General features: G+C 52.5%; 4 protein-coding genes across 4 annotated transcripts; 3 read left to right on the top strand and 1 right to left on the bottom strand.

Annotated features, from left to right (window-relative positions):
* Window positions 1-7,572: 7,572 nt before the first annotated feature.
* Window positions 7,573-9,388, top strand: rco-3-0 (putative glucose transporter rco-3; the record flags this gene model as incomplete). Its single annotated transcript, XM_036641112.1, has 5 exons — window positions 7,573-7,720; window positions 7,774-8,444; window positions 8,496-8,845; window positions 8,914-9,197; window positions 9,255-9,388. The coding sequence occupies 5 exons, from the start codon at window positions 7,573-7,575 to the stop codon at window positions 9,386-9,388; spliced, it is 1,587 nt and encodes a 528-aa protein (XP_036493658.1).
* A 1,346-nt stretch (window positions 9,389-10,734) lies between these two features.
* Window positions 10,735-12,457, top strand: CPS1-0 (Carboxypeptidase S1; the record flags this gene model as incomplete). Its single annotated transcript, XM_036641111.1, has 5 exons — window positions 10,735-10,975; window positions 11,038-11,237; window positions 11,362-11,653; window positions 11,704-12,159; window positions 12,213-12,457. 5 exons carry the CDS (start codon window positions 10,735-10,737, stop codon window positions 12,455-12,457), a joined length of 1,434 nt encoding a protein of 477 aa, XP_036493659.1.
* Window positions 12,458-19,142: 6,685 nt separating this feature from the next.
* CGCS363_v009261 (putative transporter) lies at window positions 19,143-20,942 on the top strand (the record flags this gene model as incomplete). Its single annotated transcript, XM_036641110.1, has 5 exons — window positions 19,143-19,343; window positions 19,395-19,539; window positions 19,592-19,769; window positions 19,829-19,870; window positions 19,925-20,942. 5 exons carry the CDS (start codon window positions 19,143-19,145, stop codon window positions 20,940-20,942), a joined length of 1,584 nt encoding a protein of 527 aa, XP_036493657.1.
* Window positions 20,943-22,254: 1,312 nt separating this feature from the next.
* CGCS363_v009260 (uncharacterized protein) lies at window positions 22,255-23,664 on the bottom strand (the record flags this gene model as incomplete). The annotated part of the gene is made up of 1 exon (XM_036641109.1): window positions 22,255-23,664. One exon carries the CDS (start codon window positions 23,662-23,664, stop codon window positions 22,255-22,257), a length of 1,410 nt encoding a protein of 469 aa, XP_036493491.1.
* Between the last annotated feature and the right edge of the window lie 996 nt (window positions 23,665-24,660).

Here is a 24,660-nt window from a genome sequence, read left to right as displayed (position 1 = left end):
TACGAAGCGAAAAACAGAGATGCTAGTTACAATGCAATGATGTCAAAAAGCGCATCTGTAATTTACCTGAAACTCCGCCGCCTGATACCTGGAAGGCCGCCGTCGGTGTGGGGTCATTCTCAAAACCCGGGATCGACTCGGTCCTCAATCATTGAACGTACTGACTACAAAATTAATCGCAGAATATCAACGATTATGAGGAAGTTAACGCGTCCTTTCTATATCTGAAGGAGGTCAGCTAATATCGCGCTCGAAATTGACAGCGTCTCTCATGGTGAGAGGAGAACTGTCGCTGTGAACACTCGCACATCTGAGTTGCTGGGAATATTTGACTCATCTCAGCCGAGACCCGAACAAACTATTCACGCTTGCTATTGTCACTGTGTAGTATTCATTGCAGTTGTCCGAATGGAGGAATTTGAAGCGAACGGACTGAGAACACTGGGTGTCTTCATCGTCTCATGTAATAGCCTGGACGCCATCGTCTTCACAAGCATCTGTGAGCATTCGACGGTGATATCAGAACGCCAAATTCTCTCAGGTTTATGCTGCGGCTCATCCTACGCCAGTGGTGAGCATTTATGCTTTCACCCCCGGCCGCGCAACACCATTTTTTTTTTTTTTTAATCGGCCCAGGAAGTTCAAACTGCGAGCTTTTTGTGTGATCAAACGTTTTGACAGACCACTTGCGATCTCGATGAGAATACGAATGCCATTCGAAAGACTACATGCCGAAATTGAGTATGTGTTCTTGGATATGCTAGATCCTAAGCAAGGGTGTCAAGTTATCGCTTCTTGAACCTTGGACCACAGATCTCGATGGAGCCAGTGAAAAGAATTGGTTCCAGGACCGGCATTGACGATATGCCATTCATGGGAAACGCAACAGCATACAAGGGAATCTGCATGGAGACCAAGAGCCGTACCATGCCTCTTATCGCGATGCTTTGCGCTGCAGCCAGTTCATTGGACGGGAAATTAAAATCGTTCCGCCCGGGAAGTCTGAGCTAGAAAACCCACCAGAGGCATCAAAGGCAGGAACAGTTGCTGCGGTGGAGCGCTTCAGTGATTTCACGGAAAGCAAACGACACACATGGCCAATTGCTAAATTCCCATACTGGAAGACAACGACGCGTGTCGCAGAAAGCAAAGAATCGCAGATCGAGATTGCCGCGTAAGGCAGGTTGTCGTGTGCTGTGGAAACTTTGTTAGGGTGGACGCTAACTATAAGCTGAGAGCGACGATGCCAGCTAAGCCCGGGTCTGCAGCGAACTGGTGAATCATCGCAGCCTCTTCAAGAATTCCGGGTTTCTTAGCTCCACCCTTTGGCGCTCGTGATAATTCAATGCTATAAGCTTATATCGTAGCATAACATTGAAGATCACGAGTACTTTGTATGGGTAGGGGGAACCGCCCGCATCCCGGCATTTTATCTCCGAGGTACCGATCCGAGGTGCCGAGTGGGTCCTCGATCACCGGCGCCGAGTGGGTCCTCGATCACCGGCGCCGCAACCGAGTCAGATGACACGAGGAGCCGGCATGAGCCCCGCCGAATAGACATGCAGGGGGCGGATACAGCCGCCGGCGACTTTTCGAAAGCTTGAACACACATGGGCATCCAGTCAACTCATCATTCAGGCCCCTAACAATCGAGGAAATACGCGCGCATTCACAAAAATGCCAAACCGGCTCACCGGTGTTGCGGGGGGCGCTTGTGAAGTATGAGCTTATTGACGGGCCACGGCTTTCGCTAGCCAGGAACCAGCTGCATGAGGGTGTCCAAATCTTATTGTCGGTGCACACGCAGACCAGTCCTACTCGCGGGCAACGTCGAACCATCGTGATGTTCCTGGTTTGCTACCAGGATTGAATGATTGATGGAGATTAAACGTCGGGATCGATGAAGCAAGGCTCGGTTACATCGGCAAGCCTAGAGATACAACCCGCAATCTGTGCCGAATTGAATTCCGGTTCATGCCACGGCACCGACAGATACATCAGTGCTACTACGGCTACGCTAACAAAAATTTTGAAAACCAAAAACATACAACACCGGGCATTCGCCGGTCGTCACCGACCCGACTACTACTCCAGCCCTCATTGGCTTATTTATGGGAGAGCGGACGGGATCCCGAGTTTTCCAATGGGTATGGTCGTATGTGACAGTCGCAAATGCACGAGCCGATTATGGAGGCTTCGGTGACGAGGAAAACAGCACACCATTGCGACAGCACTTGTTTCAAGTGTGTAGACAGCCACCTTTCACGAACACAGCCACATTTGATGGAGGGCTTAGTATGAGAAGTTCAATAAGGCATCTTTAGAAAGTACGTTGATGGTGGTAGGGTGTTCACTTCGCATCAATGGCTTTGACGCCACCTGTGTTTCGGTTGGCGGGTTTCTGCCAACTCCAGTAAAGATCCCAAGCAAGAAGCTAAACGATGCTGTTGGCGTCACAGCAAGATATCGAATAATCCGAGATATCTGCATTTCCGAAGTTGTTTGTGGGGCGTGATGTCACGCTCGCGTAATATCTTTCGTCTTTGGCGTACCCTACCACACTTACACAATCATCCCCTCTAGAGGACCGAGAGCATCCAGTTAAGACCATCAGGAGAACCTGTTGCGAGAGAAACGGGAGGATATACACAGGAGGGGTGCAAAAGAAAAGCTAGTCGGGGACGAAAGATTGTGGCGACTTCGACCAACTTCAAGCTTGGGCAATGATGGCAAACCTTCCGCGCCGTAAGCTGAAAGAAGAGCTGATAATCACGCACCACACACGCCCGTAGGTGTCATTGGCTTGAAAGAATTCAGATCCATGGGCACTTAGAATCCATGCTGTCATGTCCGCACGTTCTGCGATGACCAGAGGCCGCCCGCGGAGCTGCTTTCGTCGAAGTCAAGCCATCTGGAAAGCGGGATGAGGCGCCGTGCTTCAACGGTTTTCGGGTCGTCGGTCGGATACGGATATCGGATGTCTCTAAAGAAACGAGAGGCAGAGTTTTACTAGACTATGGTCAGAAGAAGCAGTCTCATCGCCAGGAGGAAGTTACACGTTTGGAAAAGGTTAAGGCTCTTGCCGCGGTCAGATACCTTATGTCTCGATGACAGGTCATCCAAAATGTCGGGCATAGCGAACGCGAGCTTAATGGCACGACAGTTGAGATGCATCTCCGCGGCTGTGCGATGTTGCGTCTCCGCGGGAACATCGGCATGTTTTCTTCGAAGAAGTGATGGATTTCATCTAGGTTTCTTTTGTGAACCGTGTTTTGGCCTTTGACGAGAAACGTTGAATATTCGATGAAGGAGAAGTGTTGCTGATTGAGGTCTGAGCAGAAATCAACGCACAGAGGAGTTGGTCAACTAGCTGCATAGAGAGAAACTCGAGATATTCGGCAGCCTCTTCCGTGGCGGTGGCCTTCTTCTCGAACGATAATTATCCGGGGACACTAACGATTCATTCTAGCGTGAAATTCGCGGATTCTGGTCCGGTGGACTGAAACCATTCACGCCTGCATCTAGCGAATCGGAACTCATCATGACTCTCAGCTAGCACTGAGCACTTGCAGCCTCTGTGCACACGGCACAAATTCCATAGAAGATTTGTCGGCTCGGGATGTGCGTTCCGTTGGTCCTGGAATTGCGAAATGACGTCAAATTGGGGTGTCCGGCAGTAGCAATGTCGCTAATGTCATTGGTGTATCACAACATCAGATGAGACCAGGCACCATCTCCTCTGCTATCAGATCTCGCGTCCGTGTGACCCCTTTCCGCTTTCGCTCTCCTGGCCTTTTGTTTCGCGGTCAAAATTTTCGACCTTTGTTCATGCCAAGAGATGGTTCCATGGACACAGCTTCGCATTGAGGAGGCGAGTCATTTCATGGACCATCATCTGATGGTGGATGGGCACATCCAACACCAACCGTAACATCATCATCGCATGGTATTGGCATCGCGATGCATTGATTGACCCAGCCTTCAGTCCGATTACCAACAATTCTATCATCCATTGTTAAAATGCAGCCTGTCATGTTGTTTTCTTCATGCGGTGCGCGAAAGACAGTCTTGGCAGACGAAATCGCAGCGCCAAAACTCGAATGATGGCAAACATGTTCTTGGAAGAGTCATTGAGATCCGAACTTGTAGTGTAGGCCTGCGAAAAGGGGCGAGAATTTAGTCAGTCGAAAGCGATTTATCATTGACTATGATGTGATCATCAAAAGCTGAATGAGGCTCTTCACTCGGCTGCATGTGGATGGACTCCGCCACCCCCGCGATCTATCACGAAGAGGGGATATGTTGCGCTCCCCAGTCTAGCCCCTCCATTGCAAGACCTTCGACCTCACCGAGGCTCATGCTGCGCCTTCAGTACCCTACTTCCCGGGTTGCCCCATCCGGCGATTCCCCACGCGACATCCACAGCGGCAAATCTCTCGGGCACTAAGATCTTGGACAGAAACAAGTGCGCGGGAGCCGCGCTCCACAGGATCTTGAAAAGCTGATTATCAAGCAGTTCAGTGTCCAACATCTAGCCCACATCGCCAAGAAAACGGGATGTGGGCTCATTGGTGTTTTGTCTGGAGGGCTGTCACAATGTGACAAGTTTACTTGGCATATCTTGAATGTGCAGCATTGTGCGGGGGTTCTCCAACCTGCTCCCCTGCAGGTTTCTTGGAGAAAGCGTCGCAGGATCGCCAGAGTTATTGAAGCAAGTGCCGCCAGTACGCGGTCTTGACGACGCAGCGGGCCTCAACGTCAGCGCTGCGTTATGCTTGTTCGAGTGATGTGTGTTTTCTCGACAGAAACAGAATCAAGTAGATAGGTCGTTGGTCGAAGCTCCCAACAGGCCAGCAATGCAACGCTAGAGTCGCCGCCATTCTAGTGTCGAAAATCCCCGAGGCTTGGCGCTGTCTGTCAAGAGAAGACCCTGTCCGAGCACATGCGTTTGCGTAGGGCTATCCTTGCCGCTTTTCCGGTTCACCTTGCAGCATCGACCTGCTGGGCAAGATTTCGCGAGTTGTTTCCGTGGGGTCTCAAGTTCTGACAACGTGCGAGACGTTGGGAATCCCTGGCAGCCTCGTGGTAATGTTCCACTCGAGCCGAGTTTAGCAACTTCTCGGCAGCGGGGAAGCGGGTAGACTTTCTACTGGCTGATATGCGTCTCCAAGATGCGAGGCGGCAGTATGGTATTCTGGCCTTTGGTTGTTCTCCAACCCTGGCGTGCTGCATCATTCGTCCGACCTGCGGTGTCTTGGGCCTCATCGGTGTTCTGCCTGTGTCGCAGCTGAACCTTTCAACGAGCTTTCACCCAATATTCTCGCTGCTTTGGTCGGACAACCTCAAGAGGCCCTCCCACTCGCAGGAAACTGCCAACCTCTTGGTGATGTCTCAGAAGTAAGCTGGCGGTGTGCTCTCCAAACATCAAGAACTTGGTTCGGATTGTTTTGGAAAAGGGGCTCGACCTGTATAGCTTAACTGCGCCTCAATAGCCAAGATGTAGCCAAGATGAATTATGGAGATCATCTCGAGGAACGAAGCTATGCCGCGCGCGGGAAGCGGATGGCCACTTCGATATCCATGTGCATCCCGTTTTGGCCCCTGAAGAGATCTCGGCGCTAATGCAAGGGCCCAGAGCCGCAAGACCAAGAAAGGCCATGGACACCATGGATACCATTCGGCGAGGCTTCAAAATCCGTAGCAACTTGCGATGACTGGATCAACTTCCTATTGGTAGATTCAAGCAAGGCGGGCAGGCGGAGCATACAGAGTCCCGAAGCCGGGAAGTCCCCTCTTTGAGGCCGAAACGCGGAGACGTTTCGCGGCCGGCCAAAGCGCCACTTCCCGCCCAATTCCCCAGCAACCCTCATCTTTACAAGCAAGGTCATGGCCACACTTAGCGAAGGCGAGGTCAACACCGAAACAAATTTCAAGATTCGCGAGATCTATGCCATTGATCGTATCCTGGTGTTCTATAGAGAAACCGAGGCGAGGCGTGCAGAGGGTAATTCCAGAAAGCGGGATGTAACAACGACACATCTTGCCAAGTGTTATTAAGATATCAATGCTACTGATTACTGTCGTTGCTTTCATGTGCAAAATGTGGGTCTGCCAATCACACCGGTTCAGTATCAGGTTACATCAGCTTCGTAGATCCAGATGCCCTGGCGCGTAGCTGTGGTGGGGGTTTCGAACGCGATGGCAAGATTGAGCAGCAATGATGTCGAGTGGTGCTGGGCCTCCACTCTGCTTTGTCGGCCGAGAGGGTGGCCTGAGACGGGACGGGCGGCGACCTGCGACTTGCTGTCGGTCTGCTTTCCCGATGGAGCTGTTATCGTCCCATGGTTGCTTCGAACTTTGGCCACTCCGCGCAGGTTATAGGGTTTACCCGGCAAGAGGTGAGCTGTCCACAAATCCTCCAAACTCTGTGGTCGGGGAAAGCGGACTGTATTCGTGGCAAGCGGCGAAGAAGCTCGAGAAATCGCAATTACATTGCGCACTCATGTAATCACCATCGTGATCGAAGCCAAGGTTGCTTAAGCAAAGCTAAGAAGAAGCCAAGAACAAGTCTAGTCGTTTTCGTGAATAGCAATCTGACGTGCATTGGAGCTTGATACCGCCCAGGCTGATCGAGATGGTGATATTGGCTGAGTTTTGGCCAACTGGCGCGGACAGGCGCTGTTCGCGCACCTAGACCTCTCGGCATAACTCAAAGGGTCAATAATCGGATGGTGTCAATGTACCCTGCGGAGTAAAATGCTATGGATAATAGTGGGCGGTACATCCGGCCCGGCCCCGTCAACTCGCCTCCTCTGCATGGAATGGATCAGTTGAATCATGCGGACGACCCGGGAGAGATGAAAGAAATGACAGGGAAAGACGTGTAAATAAGCGGGCGGCGCTTCGCTCAACTGTCGTCGCGAGGCGCGAGATGCGGAAAATATTACGGGGAAGGAAGTCCCCAGTTGAGCGAAACAAGATGAGATATTGTGGCATATTGTCGTCGAGGATATGAGTGAAGGGAATGGGTTGTCTGGCTAGAAAATGTTCGGCGCATCAAACAACAGACATTCGACGACGGCAACCGGGATTTGGGATGGTGTTGTCTGTCCTTCTGACCCTCTCGACAGACATCCAACAACTTCGGGGCGTGTTGTTTGCTTCATGAGCAAGGAAACGGCCTGAATTGAAACGACGTGTAGTACAGCTGGCGGACAGAGCGTCTTTGGTGTGCCGTGTGGCCGACGGCATCCGACGGGAGGTGTTTAAGCTCCCAAAAGTGTACAACCTGGGGCCCGAGAGTTTTCCCACACCCACGGCGTCCGTGAACGCAGGCGCATCAGACACCCAGCCCAACCCAGTCTACACACCCAACTCTCGCTTTCTCGTTTGGATCTGCTCAGACGCAAATGCTTCAACCCATAAAAGAGAACGGCCGCCTCGCTCATATTTGCGTTTGGCTTGTGCCTGGGACGTCGTTGAAGCGCAGGCAAACGCCAAGACAAAAGAAAGAAGTAAGCTGGTCTTGACAATTCCTTCTTTTGGACTGCCTCAACAACACAACCAAACATCATGACACTCGCATATTTACGACAACACAACTTCAAGGTGACCCGTCACATCACCTCTAACCTACTATGGGTCACCTTGGTGTTCGGAATGAGCGTCTTCACCTTCGGGTATGAAGGCTCAACGCTCAACACAATTCAGGCCATGACGCGTGAGTACTGACAGACCAGGAGAGGCTGGATGTTGCTGATGAGACTGGTGCAGCGTTCGAGAAGAGGTTTGGTGATTACCTCCCGGAAAAGAAGGCGTTCGGATTTACATCAAACAAGCTGGCGTACATGAACTCATTTCCATTGATCGTCTACGCGGTTGGCGTCATCGTTGGTGCTCAGATCGGCGAGCGCTGGGGCCGAAGACTGGTATTCATTCTCACCAACATTGTTTGCATGGCGGGTACGATCATCGTTTATACAGCGAAGACTTACGACCAACTTCTCGCGGGCCGAATGATTGTCAACTTCCACGTCGGTATGGAGGCCTTCCTCATCCCCATGTTCCAAGCCGAGATCGCGCCTGCGGCTGTTAGAGGGTCATTAACCGCCATCTATGGCGTTAATGGCGTCTTCGCAGCCTTCATCGCATCCATCGTCACGAACTTCACCAGCCACATCAAAAACGACCTGTGCTGGAAGATTCCCGTCGGTATCGGTTTCACGTTTCCCGCCTTCTCTTTGTTCTTCTGGATCTTGATTCCCGAGTCGCCAAGATGGCTTCTTCGTAAGGGAGAGTACCAGAAGGCGGTAGAGAACCTCGACTACCTGTTTGGCGCCATGCCAGGTTATGATGCCGAGAAGGAGGCTAGGCTTCTGCAGGAGGCTCTGAACACCAGTGAGACCCAGGGCAAGTGGAAGGATTTGGTCAAGGGCACGAACCTGGTAAGTCTGGCATGCGTCTTGGCCTGTGGCCAATGACTAACGCAATTTTAGCGCCGCACTGTCAACGGACTGACTGCCGCTGCATTGGCGTCGCTCTCTGGTGCATCATTCTCCAACCTCTACGGAACCATTTTCCTGAAGAGCTTGAAGATTGTCGACCCCTTTATGATGACCATGGTTAAGAGAGCCTTGCTTCTTGCCACCGCCATCACGTTCATGTTCATCATCGATCGTGTTGGCCGCCGTCGTCTATTCCTCCAAATGGGTTTCATTCAGACAGCTGTTCTCATGGTCATGGGTGGCTTGGGAACGATAGCTCATCCAACTCTCGACATCAACAAGGGCATTGTAGCGCTCACCGTTATGTTTCCTATCTTCCACTTCGTCTCATTTGGTGGCCCGTAAGTCAACCTACTCCGCTATCGGCGGCATTTACATGAAACTGCTCTGAACTAACACATTAATCCAGATTGCAATTAACGAAGACGGAGATTCCACACATCACGCTCCGAGACAAGTCTGTCATGCTCTTCTGGCTGACAGCGAACCTTTGCAACTTCATTGCATCATTTACTCTGCCATACCTCCTTCAGGAGCCGGCAAACCTTGGCTCTCGTGTTGGTCTCATCTACGGATCAATATCGGCCATGGGTCTGGTATGGGGATTCTTCTGCATGCCAGAGATGGCTAAGAAGTCTTTGGAGGAGATTGATGAAATGTTTGCTGCTGGTGTTCCAGCATGGAAGTCAAGACGTGAGTCAACCCCACATCTAAACATTATTCGTGAAAACACACTGACACAGATTTCAGACTGGAGAGGAGAGCAAGCTGCAAAGATTACCGATATCGAGAATCACGGTGTCTCAAGTGATACCGAAAGTGAGAGGAGTGTTGAGAAACCGGACCTGGAGCCCATTGTCGAGGAGAAGCCTGTGAAGGTATGAGTTGTGTAGGAATAGGTGGCCTTTTCTTTTTTTTTTCGCATGATGATCATGAGGCCCTGAATAGGTATGACAGATAATAGTAATACTTGAACGGTAATGTAACCACAAAAAAGCTTCATTTGAACATGCGCCTCGTCGTTCCAACGCGATGCACTTCAGCCACAGTTTGTCAAGCCTCCTCCGCGACTGCTCGGATGGCATTGTTCCGGGCACGGCGCCGACGGGATGGTAAAGCAGTAAGCTTCACTTTCGCTGCTGTAATCGGCCTATGTTCAACTCCGTTCGATGCATCCCATGAATCTCGGGACGTCATTAAAGTGCAGACTACGATGGCAGATCTCCAGTCCTGCCGGGGTAATCCTCACCCCGGAGAGGTCTCCGTCCAGTAAGAATCCGCCCCATTTCCGAGAGACCCCCCGTTGACTCGTGGGATCTAAGCGTAATTATCTATCAACAGCGTTGATTGGTGATCGACGCCAGGGGCGGCACTTCCCACGAGACTGTTCTGCGGAACCTCTTCCCTCAAAGCTGCATCCTCGAGTCTTTCTCTGAACTCTGCAGTCCACGTCGTACTAGACGCAGGCAGAATTCCTTCTTTGCTGCTTCCAGCTGCGCTTTCCGCTACACTTCCCCTCCCCTGAAAACAAGGCTAAAATTAAGGGAGAGAATCGTTCCGTTTTGACGAAACAGCGTCTAATCATGATTTTGTTTCTAGCCCACGGATCAGACGGAAGGTGGTGTGCTCAGACGAAACAATCCTATGAAATGTTTTGCCGAGCGAAGCCGGCTGCGCTGGCTGTTCATCTCCTATGCGCGCGCGGACTTCGGCCAGTCGCTATCCTCAAATGCTAAGGTTTAGCTGCAGCGGCTCCCGCGATACTGCTCTGGGGCTGCATATTCCACCCATCGAGAGCGCGGTAGCCCACGTTACCTTTCGGCACGCACCGAGCTCTCTAGAAACAAGATCAGGAAGTAAACGGGGTGCAGCGGCAATGTCCAGCGGTGTTGCTTGTCATGTTGCCCCAGACAGAAGTCGATTGCCAGAATACACTAACCAAATGAGATGCTGAGTAGGAAAAACAGGCTTTAGAACCGTCAGGTCCATAAATCAAGCTCCGCTGAATAGATCGGCCAAAAGTGCCTTACACGCGGACCACTCCGTTGTTAGGCACTTGAAGCCCGGGCTTTTCATACCTTCACCAAGGTCAAATACCGCATGTCTGCCACCTTTAGACGTTTTAGGGTGCAATCAGGTTTAACGTTGCGAACAAACTTCTCTGTGCTCTCCCTTCTTTGACAACTTTCAATTCAAGTCCCTCCTTCACTGTGAGTGTGGCGCCGACATGATGGGCGTGTCTCTCCAATCATTGGCCGTCCTCGGTCTCGCTGGCTTGGCTGCGGCGGTGGCTGTTCCGAAGACTAGGAACTATGCCGTCGACAGATCCTACAGCGAGATGTCCGACCTTGGCACCAACTACAAAGTCTTTGAGCATGCGGCGACGAACTCCAGGACGAGGTTCGTCACCGATTCGAAAATTTGCGAGACCACCCCAAATGTGAAGCAGTACTCTGGATACTTCGACGTTGGTACGTCATATCTCGGACCGCTCGGGTCCCATCCACATGACTCGGGACTAACAAACTTCAAGGCACTGACCAGAACATGTTCTTTTGGTTTTTCGAGGCCCGCGACAAACCAAAGGAAGCTCCTGTCGCTCTCTGGCTGAATGGTGGACCTGGTTGCAGCTCCATGCTTGGCCTCTTCCAAGAGAATGGACCTTGCACTTTCAATGGAGGCGGTGACGAGCCCAAGTTGAACCCGAACTCGTGGAACAACTACGCGAACATGGTGAGTTTCTCCGCGGCAGCCGCCCGTGCCGTCGCTGTCTCGCCACGGCCCCATAACTCTAATACAACCGCGCTCGTTCCCTCTTGGCATATTGCTCAATGCTGACAATGTCGCCCCGTCCCAGCTCTACGTAGACCAGCCAATCGGTGCTGGTTTCAGCTACGGCACAAATGATGTTGACTCGACTGTCAAAGCGGCGCCGAAGGTCTGGTCATTGATGCAGTCGTTCTATACCCAGTTTCCGGAGTACAAGAACCGAGATTTCGGATTATTCACGGAGTCTTACGGTGGACACTACGGGCCGGAGTTCATCGATCATTTCCAAGCGCAGAACGCCAAGATTGACAAGGGTGAGATCAAGGGTGAGAAGATTAAGGTGGTCGCTCTGGGTATCAACAATGGTTGGATCGATGCTCGTAAGTACACGAGGTCCACGTGCATGTACACCATACTGACAGAAGACCAGGCAACCAATACCGCGACTACTTGGACTATGCCATCAATAACACGTACAACAAGTTAATTGATCAAGCCAAGTATGATGAACTCGCCAAGTCGTACGATAAGGACTGTGCGCCCGCTATGGAGAAATGCATGGGCAAGGAGGGAAACACAGAGGCGTGCGTCGCTGCTGAAAATGCATGCTTCAACGCCATCGAAGCACCCATTGAGGCCATTAAGCAGTTCAACGTCTACGATGTCCGCGCTAAGGATGATAAGTTCCCGCCCAACACCTACATGAAATACCTCAACAAGCCTGAGGTGATGAAAGCCATCGGCGCCAAGTCACAGTACCAAGAGTGCCCTCAAGCCCCATACGACAAATTTACTGCTAGCGGAGATGGCCAACGTTCTTTCCTCGAGACACTTGGTAATGTGGCTAAGACTGATACGCAAGTGCTGGTCTGGGCAGGCGACGCCGGTGAGCATTTTTGCGACTGTGAAATAACATTACCACAAGCTGACTTGTTCAAGATTGGATCTGCAACTATATTGGCAATTACCGAGCCGTCACACGCATTGGAGGCCCAGATTTTGAGAAGGCTGACATGAAGGATTTCACGCTTGACGGAAAGAAGAAGGGAGAGTATAAAAGTGTGAAGAATCTGAGCTGGCTGAGGGTATTTGAGGCTGGCCATGGGTTGATGTCCTATCAACCAGAGGTCGCATTGGTCGCTTTCAAGCAGACCATGATGAAGAAGCCAATCTCGTCCCCATAAAATTCAAAATTACTTAGCGGCCGAGTCAAGTAAGTGGATATACAAATCAGTGCAAGCAACTATGGCCTGAAGCGTACCATGAACATGCGCACTGTTCTGGATAGAGACTTGGTTAATCGAAGGGGTGAAATTATGCTCAGTAAAGTAATTACACTCGTGATGAGGCATTTTGTGGTGTTAGCGAAACATAACCTCGACCTGATCGTACACTCCAAGCACCTTGATCCAGCTAATAGGCCCTTGTACTATCAAAGCGTCTCTATCTTCGCCAGACAAAGGAGGATCTGCGCATAGCCTCGTGCCAGGATAACGAAAGTTTCCAATGACATCCACCGAATCTGTACCGGAAAACCCGGGAGTTAGTCGCAGAAAGATTAACGCAGGGCCGCTCAGCCCCAAAACTATTATCGGAATAATTCCTGCCGCAAGTAGCGTCTGTAGGTTTGGTTTGACATCAATGGAGAAACCATCATAGTCTCCTTGGCGTATAAATGATCCTCTAAATGGGCCCGATGGCCTCAGTGTACTCTGAGCCTCGGACGAGAGGAGAAAAGCCAATACATCCTGACCATCAAGACCTGTTACGTCGCAGACCTCATTGACGGTCCGGCAGGTGACTCTACGTAGCAAGAAGTCCCTCCATGTCCAGTCAGAAACACGGATACTCTTAGCAACAAGAATCATGAATCCACCGGTGATCCACGAGAACATGGTAAGGTTGAATGGATCTACTCCAGGGATCTTTTCACCAACAGCAAATCCGCAGGAAAGCCCTCCTAGTACTAAAAGTATACTGATAGCCAATATCGCATTGACATATGTTGCGCAGCCGATAGTTATTGAATTCTCCTGAATGGCCCATTGTGTAGTAAGGTTGCGTAGGTGGTCGCGTTTTTGCGTGACATTGCTTGAAGGGTTCTGCATATACTCCTTCGCCGGTTGCTTTGGGATGTTGGTGCACAGCTGATTTCTGGTGAAAGGGTCATGACGTATGCTTGCCAGAATCGAGGTCGAAAGAGAGTAACGGCTGTCAGGGCTGGGTTTATTTGGCATAGTCTTCAAAGTCACGAATGCGTGAAATTCCGCAATAGGTTGGTCCACTTTTGCAAAAGCGGATAAAGAGCTGATGGTCTGGAGACTTCGTTCGAAACCACGCCCTATCAAAGCATGCGTGAGCGATAGAGGAGTGGATAGGGCGACTAGATCGGAGATCTTCCGAAGTTGGTATGTCAGGTTGTCGCACTTTGTTTCAGGCTTTTCCGCGCCGCTAAATTCAACCGTCAAGTGCATTGATATTGCCTGGGGAAAGCTGGTTGCATTCGGCGATGGGTTGATGCTATCCCGTTTCAAGTCGATGAACGATATGCTAAGATCTCTGACCAGCTCCAGCGCCCCTGAAGCGAACGATAATGGGAGAATTTGGGAAGTGCCCGATATCTCTCCCCTTGCATCCTGGGAAACCAAAGTCCTGGTGGCTTCCAATCCAACGGGATAGACAATGGCTGTGACATCGAAATTGTTGCCTTTCATCCACCATGGTTTCTGAGAGCCGAGTCCCTTCAGCACACGCTCGAAACAGTCTGCTAGCCATCTGAATACCGTCTCGTTCTCCTGGCAGTAGCGATGTGACGTTGGGCTGCTGTCATCCAATATGATGTCTGCGTGGCGAATAGCGTTGTCGTCGGGACGACTTGAGAATCTGTAGTCTTGGAACCAACGCTTGCACATTACGACTGCTGTTTCGATATTCCGATGTAGGTTGTCGGCCAAGAATTTCATTTTTACTGACATTTTTGCAAGACATGCTAGCACAACGACGTGCCAGTAGTCACTGTCTCTTCCAAGAACTGCCAGGCGAGCAATGGTGGCAGTAATTTGGTCCACCAGGTAAAAGTACTGTTCCAGAACGTCTTCCGATAGAACATCGTTGTCGGGCTCAGGTGTTTCAGGGACAAGGGGAGGAGGACCTCCGCTCACACCGTCCGTCAGAGACTGCATAGCCTTTGAGAAAGGTCCAACACCAGCTGATCTCCATGGGGGTTTGATCCGAGACTATTCCACGTCCCGGAAGGCTGATTTTCGCATCAAAGAGCTTTTGGAGTGCGTAGAATCTTTGCATTGCTGCTGCGCGAACCATTTCGGTGTCTGGAAGCAACTGGGCGTCGTCCAAAGCACATATTTGTAAGCTATTGAATACATGGTCGGCAAGTTTTCGTAACGTCTCCAACGTTTTTGGCGATATAGAAGATTGAAAGAGACCAGAGTCGTCGCATTCAAAGTAAGGCAAGACGGCGTCGGAGGAGTCAGAAGTTGTGACGCGAAGCAGGCGCTTAATCTCCAATCTCCATAGGCGCTTTTGCGTTTCAGCATCACATCCATATGTTCTCAAATCGCCGAACAATGGGAGCGTGGATTTTGAATCATAGTGCCAAGCTTGGGAAAACTGCGAGTCGGCGTGACTGGGTGCTTGAGCATCCGGGCAACAGTATCGCATCACTCGTTCGACAGGAATGTGGTGGTCTTCTCGCAAAGGTGGCAGAGGTGCAAATTTCACCCCATGACTAGACATCAGAACAGATCCATCGACCGGATATCGACGTTGTTTCGAGCTCACCATCGTGTGCCCAGTTTGGTCGTTGAAGTGGGATCAATCAGTAAAAAGGTTGCTGGAATGAGAATTGATTTTTGTTGTCTACGCACGTTGTCATGGTTTGTATACTTCTAGACGGATCCACTTCAATCTTGGCGTTTGGGCGGAGCAAATCATACCTGCGATGACAATCTGATAATAAGCGACAACTGCTGGGCGAGAGCACCCAGTCTGCGACTGCGCCCAGTGAGAGAGGCCTCCGTCACCGAAACCAGCCATGCGAGGGTGCGCTGTCACGGTTGCACAAGGCCTCATCGGGGTTCCCATTGGCTGCCTGATCGGGTAGAAATGCAATAGGCGCCAGGGATTGGGTGAGAGGTCTCACATGACTTCGATGGAAATTGTGGTGGTGGCGAAGCTGCTGACTCTGGACACCTGCTGAATACGCCTCATAGTGATAAAGCCCGTAAAACTTCTTTCAATCACAAGCTTAGCTTCTTACCTACCACCCATAAGCTATAACTTAAGGGAAGAAAGATTCAGCACAATTGTGACGTGTTTTCCTCAGGAGATCTCAGCGTGGCATGGCTTCCTCGACTCACTATCATGATTTCAAAAGCGTCATTCAAAAGGCCAGCCCGCCGAAAAGCTCACTATCTCTAGGGGAATCGACACATGACAATGGAAGCATAGGGACGGAGACTACATCGACAGGTCAAGCGAAAAGTCCAGAGCCGCCAACACCGGAACCTTCAGTTCTCACAACACATTTTGAGGATAGAACATCGTTCGTCGACCAGAACGCGCGATACCACAGACACAGAACGAACAAAGTTCTTTTAGTTCGTTCTTTGAGAAATCTCGTCACTGAAGCCTGGCTAAACAACGGCATACGCCCCCCTTCCGATTTCCTCCCGGATGGCAACTTACTAGCACCGTACACACTGGTCGCCATGATAGTATCCGATCTTCACACCGAGCTGACCTCGGAAAAGAGCTCAGGGGAGCTTCAAGAAAGTATTGAACGGACGTTGAATGAAACCTTGCGTTGTGCGGCGATGCAATTCGAGTCCATTGGGTACACCATGATTGAATGGACATCAGCCATCAAACGGCAGCAACGCCTCATAAAGAAAGGAACTGTTAGCTTCACAGAACTCGGCCACTTATTCCTCCCAGGGGAGCTTATTTTTGTCGAGACACCAGCGCCGGAGCGATTCAAACTCCTCGGAGAGTTTCAGAAAGTCGAAGGGTGTACGCTGACAAAGATTGGAACTCGGGAAGGGTTGATGGTACAGGGAATACAATGGGAATGGGACTATAATAGCTCTCACTATCACATTGTTCCACGGTGGACATTCATCGACGTGTATTTCGGACGAAAACGTATATCACGATCTGAAATGGGCATTGTACCAGTCACTGCCCTGAACGAAAGTGATCCGGGCGATTTGAAGAAAATGGTCGTTTCTCGAGGGAAGAAGTACCACGAACTATTCAAATCAAAAGCAAGTGCTTGGCAATATACTGGCCCTGCATGGCGATATACAAAGGACGGTCTAGATCTCTTCGATTCGTGGGAGTTCCCACCTGAACACGCACGTAGTGCTCGGCATGATTCCTCGGGAAAGTGCAACATCAATGTGAGATCCCAAAAACACCCCTATAGCTTATTTGCAGTTAGCAATGCTCATACATATTATTTATTCAAGATCAACTCGAAAGTTGTTGTGGACGCAAGTATTAATGGCTTGAGAAATGGCGTTGCAAGTCACGTCATGCATCCTGATGCGCATCCCACGTCGTGGCCAATTAAGGACCAGGTTCTCCTGCTGTTTTCCGCCCAGGCTTCAGCTTATCAACTACCATCATTTGCCTCACTCAGGGTGTATATTGAGCTTCTAGAGAACATCCCTGATAGCCACGATAACTCCGCATACCTTGCCAAGGGCGGGGATCGTCTCCTGACAGCGGTAAACAACTTCGCTTCCTGGACCTACGATATCGATGAAGAACGAAGCCAAACAACAGGTTTGATTGTAGCCATACAATCAAGTTCATCAAAAGCAAGAGCTATGGTAGAGGGCATGTATTTGTAACCCGAGTCTGAAAGCAAAAGCTAATCTAAGAATACAAATAGCGGTAGCAACCTGTGTCCAGAGGAACTTGCTGGAGTACGACCTCTTAGATTTACAGTCAGAGACTGATGACCCGTTCAAAATCTTCATGCCACTCTCCAAGCTAGCCGTAAGCCTCAGCGCAGTTTTACTTCTGCGCAACTTCGAGCCTCTGATCACTCAACGTTCATTCGACGAACCGCGGCGATGTAGGCAAGTAACAGGTAAGAGCACAAGATCAGCCACAGATTTAGAACGAAACCTTTCTAAAGCAAACCTTAAGTTTTCCTGGACATGATTCAAGACCTTCCTCTCATAATTGTTTTCTGTTTGAGTAAAGAGGTCAACACCGATTTGAAGTTTGAGGAGCTCAGTCCGATCCACCTGAATCTTGACTAAAAGAACTGAAAGGAGGATAATGCCTTCGAAGATGAAGTACACGATGGGACAACTCGACGTATGCTTTCATGATTGAGACGTTCAATAGACACAAACCAAACTTCAGCCCTACAGTCCCGCGTCTGTGGATACTAAGTGGCCACCGGTTCAAAATGACACCTGAGCCAAAACGCACCAATAGAAAGCCCGGAGAGGATAAAGATATTCCTTATGCGCCTTCAGCATGGGTCGCAATGTGAAGAGTAGTTTTCATTAGGGAGCATTCTACATTTACTTCCCATTCAACATTTCGGGTAGAAAAGTGATTGCGCTACAATCTCAAATCTTGAGATATTTGTCAACGAATGTGAGGTCGTTTTCACCTTGACAACTAGACGGAAAAGCAACCCATCCCATTTCGCGCTCGGCTCACTCCACGACCCCCGCTCAGCCGAGAGCAAATCGCGCCATGTTCACACGGCAGCTGATCTGACCACCGCCTCCAACAAACCCCGAGGAGGCGTGCTTGGCGGGAAAATTACCGACCACGTACCGACGTCGCCAAGTCGCCTACGCCTGCGGGGTAATCAAAATGGCGGGAAAAGCGGCCTCAGTGTGCCCTCTGGACGGGTTTCTTCCGTTTTATCCGTCGTCGCCATTCGAAGGGGAGTCATTCGCCAAGATACGCTTGCCGTTAGCCAAAGTCTTGTCGTAGATATCCAAGAATTCCAAGAGCGCGATCTGGGAGGGCTAGTGAGTGGCTAGCCTGTGCTTGGATGTGAGGTTCGAGAGCTTATCTCGACGACGTGTGGTGCTGGGGATATGCTGTGCGGAAAAGGTGTTGATGGAATGTGAGACATGCGCATTGCCAGTATGGATGGAATGCATGGCATTTGAAATAGTGCGACTCTCCGATGGAGAAGGTGAAGTACGAGAAGTTCGCTTCTTGAACCGACGACCCTCTCTTTTGCATGGGCAACCGCGCAATCTCCTAAAACCGACCCATCGGCTGACAGGCCGCGAAATGATACCCACAAACCCTTCATCCTGGCCGTTCCCATCTCTAACCATCTCTTGCCACGCGCCCAATCGTTCGACGCGCCATCTGCAATGCGACGCTGAACTCGCGCGACGGACATGACGGATACGACCACGGATAAGCTTGGCGAGGGAGGGCGTCCCTTTTCCGTCCGCTAATTGAGATCCTCTCTCTACCGGTCCCAGCCTCCCTCGCGTTGCTTGCTGAGACGAACCCGTTTTCCCCGCACCCCGCAAACTGCCAAGTCCGGGGGTGGATTGGATCCATCTGGGGTTTTAGTGGGCGACCGCGCGAGATGGGCGGTGGTTTGGAGCTTCTCCGCGGTTTTGGGGGCCGGTGGGGACGAACGGGTTCTCCGCAGTTTGGACTTTGGGCTTTTTGGTTATAAGGTGGTCCTGGCCAGATATAACTTGGGCAGAATTCTTGTTCTGGTCTGTGTGCGCACTTGAACACCGAGGCAAGCTTGTTTCGACGTGACGCGACTGGCGAGTCAGTTTCTTCCAACTTCAGTGCTTTGAGGTATCGTCATCTTTCTGTGTGCGCCGCGAACACTTCGTCGACATGGCTATGAACGCTCTGAGGAGCTCGCTTGAGAAGAGCGAGGTCGAGGCTGTTCATCACAGACCGTCTGGCGAGACGCATCTCGAAAAGGTCCCTGAGGCTATTGAGATCGGACCATACCGTGTGTTCGGGTTGAGCACTGAGGATGCGGACTTTTACAACAACTACCCCGAGGAGTCGCGGAAGAAGGTCTTTCACAAGGTAGGATGAGACGATGTCTGGTTACCTTGTCCGAATACTGACTTGATACAGGTCGACAAACGACTGATTCCCATGTTGGCGTTGTTGTATCTCATCTGCCACATTGACCGCGCCAACATCGGAAATGCCAAGATCGAGGGCATGGTCGAGGACTTGGGCATGTCGGGCGTGCAGTACAACACCGTTCTATCCATCTGTGAGCATCCCGACGGAGTCTTGTCTCGACTTAGCTGACCATGGTGCCACAGTCTTCATCCCCTACGTCCTCTTCGAAGTCCCTAGCAACATCATCCTCAAGAAAGTCAAGCGCCCCTCCACATACCTCGGCACCCTCACCCTCTGCTGGGGTATTGTCATGACTTGCACTGGCCTCGTCCGTAACTTCGCCGGCTTGATGGTCACTCGCATTCTCCTTGGAATCTTCGAGTAAGAACACCTTACAACCCCTTCGCCCCAGAGTCCATCTGCTAACCAATCCCCCATAGGGCCGGTTTCTTCCCTGGTGCCATCTACCTCTGCTCATACTGGTAAGCCACAACCCTCCCCATCCCTAAAACCCAACTCCGCTCACACCAGACTAGGTACATGCCCAGTGACCTCTCCGTCCGCATCTCTTACTTCTACTGCGCCTCCGCCCTCTCAGGCGCCTTCTCCGGCCTCCTCGCCGCCGCCATCGCCGAGATGGACGGCGTCGGCGGCCTCGAAGGCTGGCGCTGGATCTTCATTCTCGAGGGCCTCGCCACCGTCTGCCTCGGCGTCGCCTGCTTCTTCCTCCTCATCGACACGCCCACCCTCTCCACGCGCTGGCTCGACCCCGAGGAGATCCGCTACCTCGAGCTCTCCATCTTCATCAAGCAGGGCGGCGGCTCGCGCGACGAGGACTCCGACCGCAAGGTCAACTGGCACGACCTCAAGATGAACCTGACCAACTGGCGCATCTACGTGCAGGCGTACTTCCTCCTGTGCCAGAGCGCGCTGTCGTACGGCATCAAGTTCACGCTGCCGACTATTACCAAGGCGATGGGGTTCGCGAACACGCAGGCGCAGTTGTTGAGCGCGCCGCCGTATGTGGCGGCGGCCATCTCTGCCGTGAGCTTCGCCAAGGTGTCCGATCGGTTCTTCTGGCGCATGCCGTTCCTTGCTATCCCGCTGGCGATCGTGGCGGTAGGATACTCTATTATTCTGTCGCTGAACGGTGCGTTGGAAGAGAAGAGGGGTGTCGCGTACTTCTCCGTTGTGTTGGCTGTGATCGGTATCTACCCCATCCAAGCCGCGGCGGCGTCCTGGAACGCGAACAACATCGCCCCGGCGTCTCGACGAGCGATTGGTATCGCGCTGATGAACTGCGTCGGAAACGTCGGCGGCATCGTCGGAAGCTTCATGTATCTCGAGAGCGAGAAGCCAAAGTACCACACCGGCTTCGGGCTGAGTTTGGCGTTCGGCGGCAGTGGACTGATCGTTGCTCTGCTTCTTGAGTGGAGCTACAAGATTGCCAACGCGAAGAAGGCCAGGATTGCGGATGAGGCGAAGGAGAAGTACACTGAGGAGGAGCTGTTCAAGATGGGAGACAGGTCGCCGCTGTTCAAGTACGTGCTGTGAGCAACAGGAGCGGAAGTTGCTGCGAGCGTTAGAAGATTGTGATTATTGCTTTTTTAGCTCTGCTTTTGACACCCATATCTGCTCGTATACCCAATACCATCACGCTTTCCTGGTAAACACCTTGCTTCGCTCAAAACTACAAGCTCGAGACACCCAGTAACTCCACCAACATCCTGACGCAGTACACATCATTTGTCTCTCGTCGATACCAAAACAGCAGCCAAAGTCCCAGCACACCCCATCAAGATTAACGCGACAACAACCGCAGCGATACAGTCAAACTTCCGCCGGCGGTTGCGCGCCTCGACAGCCAGTTCTTGTCTGAAACTTCGAGCATAAAAGCTCCTCTGACTATCCATCGTTCTTGGGCGTTCCTTATCGAATTCGTAAACGGGCAGCGCATTCTCACGCTCACGTCTGCAAATTTGGGCGAAGTAGGTGTTGTTAGGGGGCGCCGGGATATTGCATGATGGTGGCGGTGCGGTGCTGATTGCGTGGGAATATGGCGGAGGATTGGGAGGGAGCGACACCCGTGTGGTGCGCTCGATCTCGCGCACGAATTGTGGTTTTGGGGGCAGCATTGCGTCGTTTATGACAGGGGGCTCAGGGTGAGCAGGGAGAGTTTCGGTTGATTCGGTAATGACAGGAGGTTCAGGATGAGCTGGAAGAGTCCCACTTGCGTCGTTTACGACCGTGGGTTCTGGGCGAGCCGGGAGCGTTTCGCTTGTGTTTGTCATGATGAAAGAAGTTTTTGTATTCAAGGAGATTGGAATCTTTTTTCTGATGATTATGAGAAAAGAGAATGAACAATTGAGGTTGGGGTGGTTGGCTTTATTGTACGACCCGTTGTCGAGGCTCGCGGCTGGTGTAGGACGGATTCGGGATGTTGCAGCGTTGAAATGTGGATGCTGTGGTGATGGGACGAAAACGGTCGTACAGCGACGGCTGCGAGCGTTTATGCTCCAACCCCCTGCCAATTTTGAACCAAAATCTGGTTAGGAGTGGTCTAATGAGATCATGCGTCAGATGGGCCATTTTCTGAGGAAAGCTGGCGACTATGCCCGCATCCCGGACGGTCGGAACGGCGAACGGCCGGTCACTCGGAGATGTGGGGCCGTAGCCACCGACGCAAGCCGCATTCTTCACCCACGGTCTCGAAGACGTTACTGAGTAAATTTGGTTTCATGGCATTCCAACGCCTATTTTTAACTTGCAGACAAAAGAAAAGCGCCGCAGACAATGCGGCAAACGAATGAACACGCGCCTAAACGCCGTCCCCGACCTATGTGTACATGCATCAAGTTATGCCGTCTCATGCATCGACCTCATCTTCGTCCAAGAACCCCAGCCCGCTGTCATACTTCCTCCTCTTCCTCCCGGAAACTCTCCTTACCAACTCCCCGGAAAGCAGCCCCTTCTTCACAACAGTCCTGCCCGCAAGCGGCGACTTTGACACACCCGCCGCCGGCTCCATCACTTTCTTCGGCGTCCGGCCTGCCGCCCTCGGCGGTGTGCTAGTCGGCGTGGTCGACTCCTCAACCTCATCCGCCAAGAACTCCCTGCTCATGCTCACAACCCTCTCCAACTCCGCCTTCATCTGGTCAATAACCTTCTTCGCACCAACCCTCTCCTCCGCCATCTTCCCCTCGAGCCCCTTCTTCTCGATCCTCAGATTCTTAATGCTCTCATGCGCAGCCCTCAAACTCTCATTCACCCTCTCCACTTCCTCCCTCAGCTCCGCGACCCGCGCATCGCGCACCGCCAGAGCCTGGCCACTGCGCCTGTTGACGGACGCCACCTCCTTCGCCTTGCTCTCCTCACTCTCGTCAAGCCTCCTCCGGAACGCCTTCGTCTTCGCTACGGCGTCGGCGAGCTTCGTCTCCAATTGCGCAATCACATCCTCCTTGCTGCGCAGCACCCGCCGCCCAACCTCGATCTGCGCATCCTTCGTCGCCATCGCGTCGCGGTTCTCCCCCTCCATCTTGCCAATCACGGCTTCCAGCTCCATCACGTCGCGGATGTACCCGTTCACCGCGCCCTTCAGCCTGTCCACGCTGACGCGCAGCTCCGCGGCGGCAGCATCCTTCTGCGCCAGCTGCGCCTTGGCGCGCGCGAGGTCCTCGTTGAGGCTGTCCATCGCGCCGACGCGCGCGCCGAGCTGCTGCCGCAGGGAGAGCTCGAGCTGGTGGTACTCGTCGATGGCGGCCTCGTCCTCCTTCCCGCGCTTGGCGAGGTCGCGGAGGCGGGTGAGGAGCAGGTCGAGGACCTCAGCGCCGTGGGAGGAGAGGGGGAGGGTGATTTCGCCCGGGGTGAGGTATTCCAGCTCAAGGCGGGCGGTGCGGAGGGCGGCGGCGAGGGAGGTGATTATTTCGGAGGCGTCGGAGCCCGGGAAGCCGAGGTCGCTTAGGGAGCTGTTGAGGTCGAGGAGCGCGGCGGTGCGGTCTGAGACTGTGCGCAGGAGGTGGGTGACTTGCTCTTCGATTGTTTGTAGGGGTTCAGAGTCGCCGGTGGCGGAGGGGGTGAAGGCTGATAGCTGGTCTGAGAGGCGGGTGGTGAGAGAGGTGTATGATTCGAGGGTGTTTGTGAGTTTTGACATCTCAGCGCGAAGGGAGGTGAGTTCCTCTTGGAGGGAGTCCTTCTCTGTGTCGCGGAACGAGGTTTGCACGCCGGCATTGCAATTTGACGGAGGCGCGACCGAACCTCTATGAGAAGACGGCGTCATCGGGCCCTCGGCGACCGGACTCGTGAGCGGCGGAGTGAGGAACGAAGACCTCACCCTCGTGGGCGTGCTGCACACGAACTCCGCCATCGTCGCGTCTCCAAAGGCAGTCTCATCAGCCAGCATCCTCTCACCCGCAACGGACTCAGCCTCGATGGTGTCCGTCTCCATGTAATCATCCACGTAAGGACCCCTCGCCGCGAGCGTCCAGTCATAGCAGCTCTGCCCTCTCACTCCAGAGCGATTCGACAGCTGCTCTTTCAGTGTTTCGACCTCCTTCTCAAGCCCCCAGATGCGCTCCATGTCAATCACGATGGTCGCGTTCTGCAGCTCGTAAATCTCGGCGTCCTTCTCCTTGAGCTGCGCCTTCAAGCCGTCGATCTCCGCTTTGGTCTCTTGCGCGCGCCGGCGTTTCTCGGCGGTGATGGTGTTCATCTCCTCGCTGAGGCCGTTGCGCCGGATGCGGCGCTGGACGCGGCCGTCGAGGACCTGTCGGAGGGGGAGGAAGTGGACCTCGCCGCTGTGCGGGAGGTCGGAAGCAGATGCGCCGCCGCTGCCGGAGGGTGTGCGGGAGACGGGGGCCGAGTGCCGGCGCGAGGTGCTTGGGGTTCCCTTGTTGAGGGTTGTGCGACGGATCATGGGGGTGAGGCCTGTGGAAGACAGGCGGGATGTTGTCCGCGGTGTTGAGACTGGGCCTGGGTCTGAGAAGCGCACCTTTCTCTTGGATGCCCTGTGTGGTGTTGAAACTGGCGATGCGACTGAAGCCGAGGTAGCGGAGGGAGCTCCGGCTGCGCTTCGACGCGTGCGCCGGAGCGCAAGTGGAAGCTCGTCGCTAGACATCGTGACCACCGTTTCGAACTCAAACGAATGCAATTGACCAGACAAATTTCACAAATGACAGGACGTGGTATGCAAGAAAGATGCAAGTCAGACCGTCCAACACCGGGTTTCACGACCTATTAAACGGGCCTGGTGATCTCTCTCCCTTGTCGCTTGCAA

The sequence above is a fragment of the Colletotrichum siamense genome (genome assembly GCF_013390195.1).
Source record: "Colletotrichum siamense strain Cg363 chromosome Unknown KSG_Cg363_contig06, whole genome shotgun sequence".
Classification (NCBI taxonomy): Eukaryota; Fungi; Ascomycota; class Sordariomycetes; order Glomerellales; family Glomerellaceae; genus Colletotrichum; species Colletotrichum siamense.
Note: the sequence above shows the minus strand (reverse complement) of the source record. Positions and strands in the feature narration are given on the sequence as shown.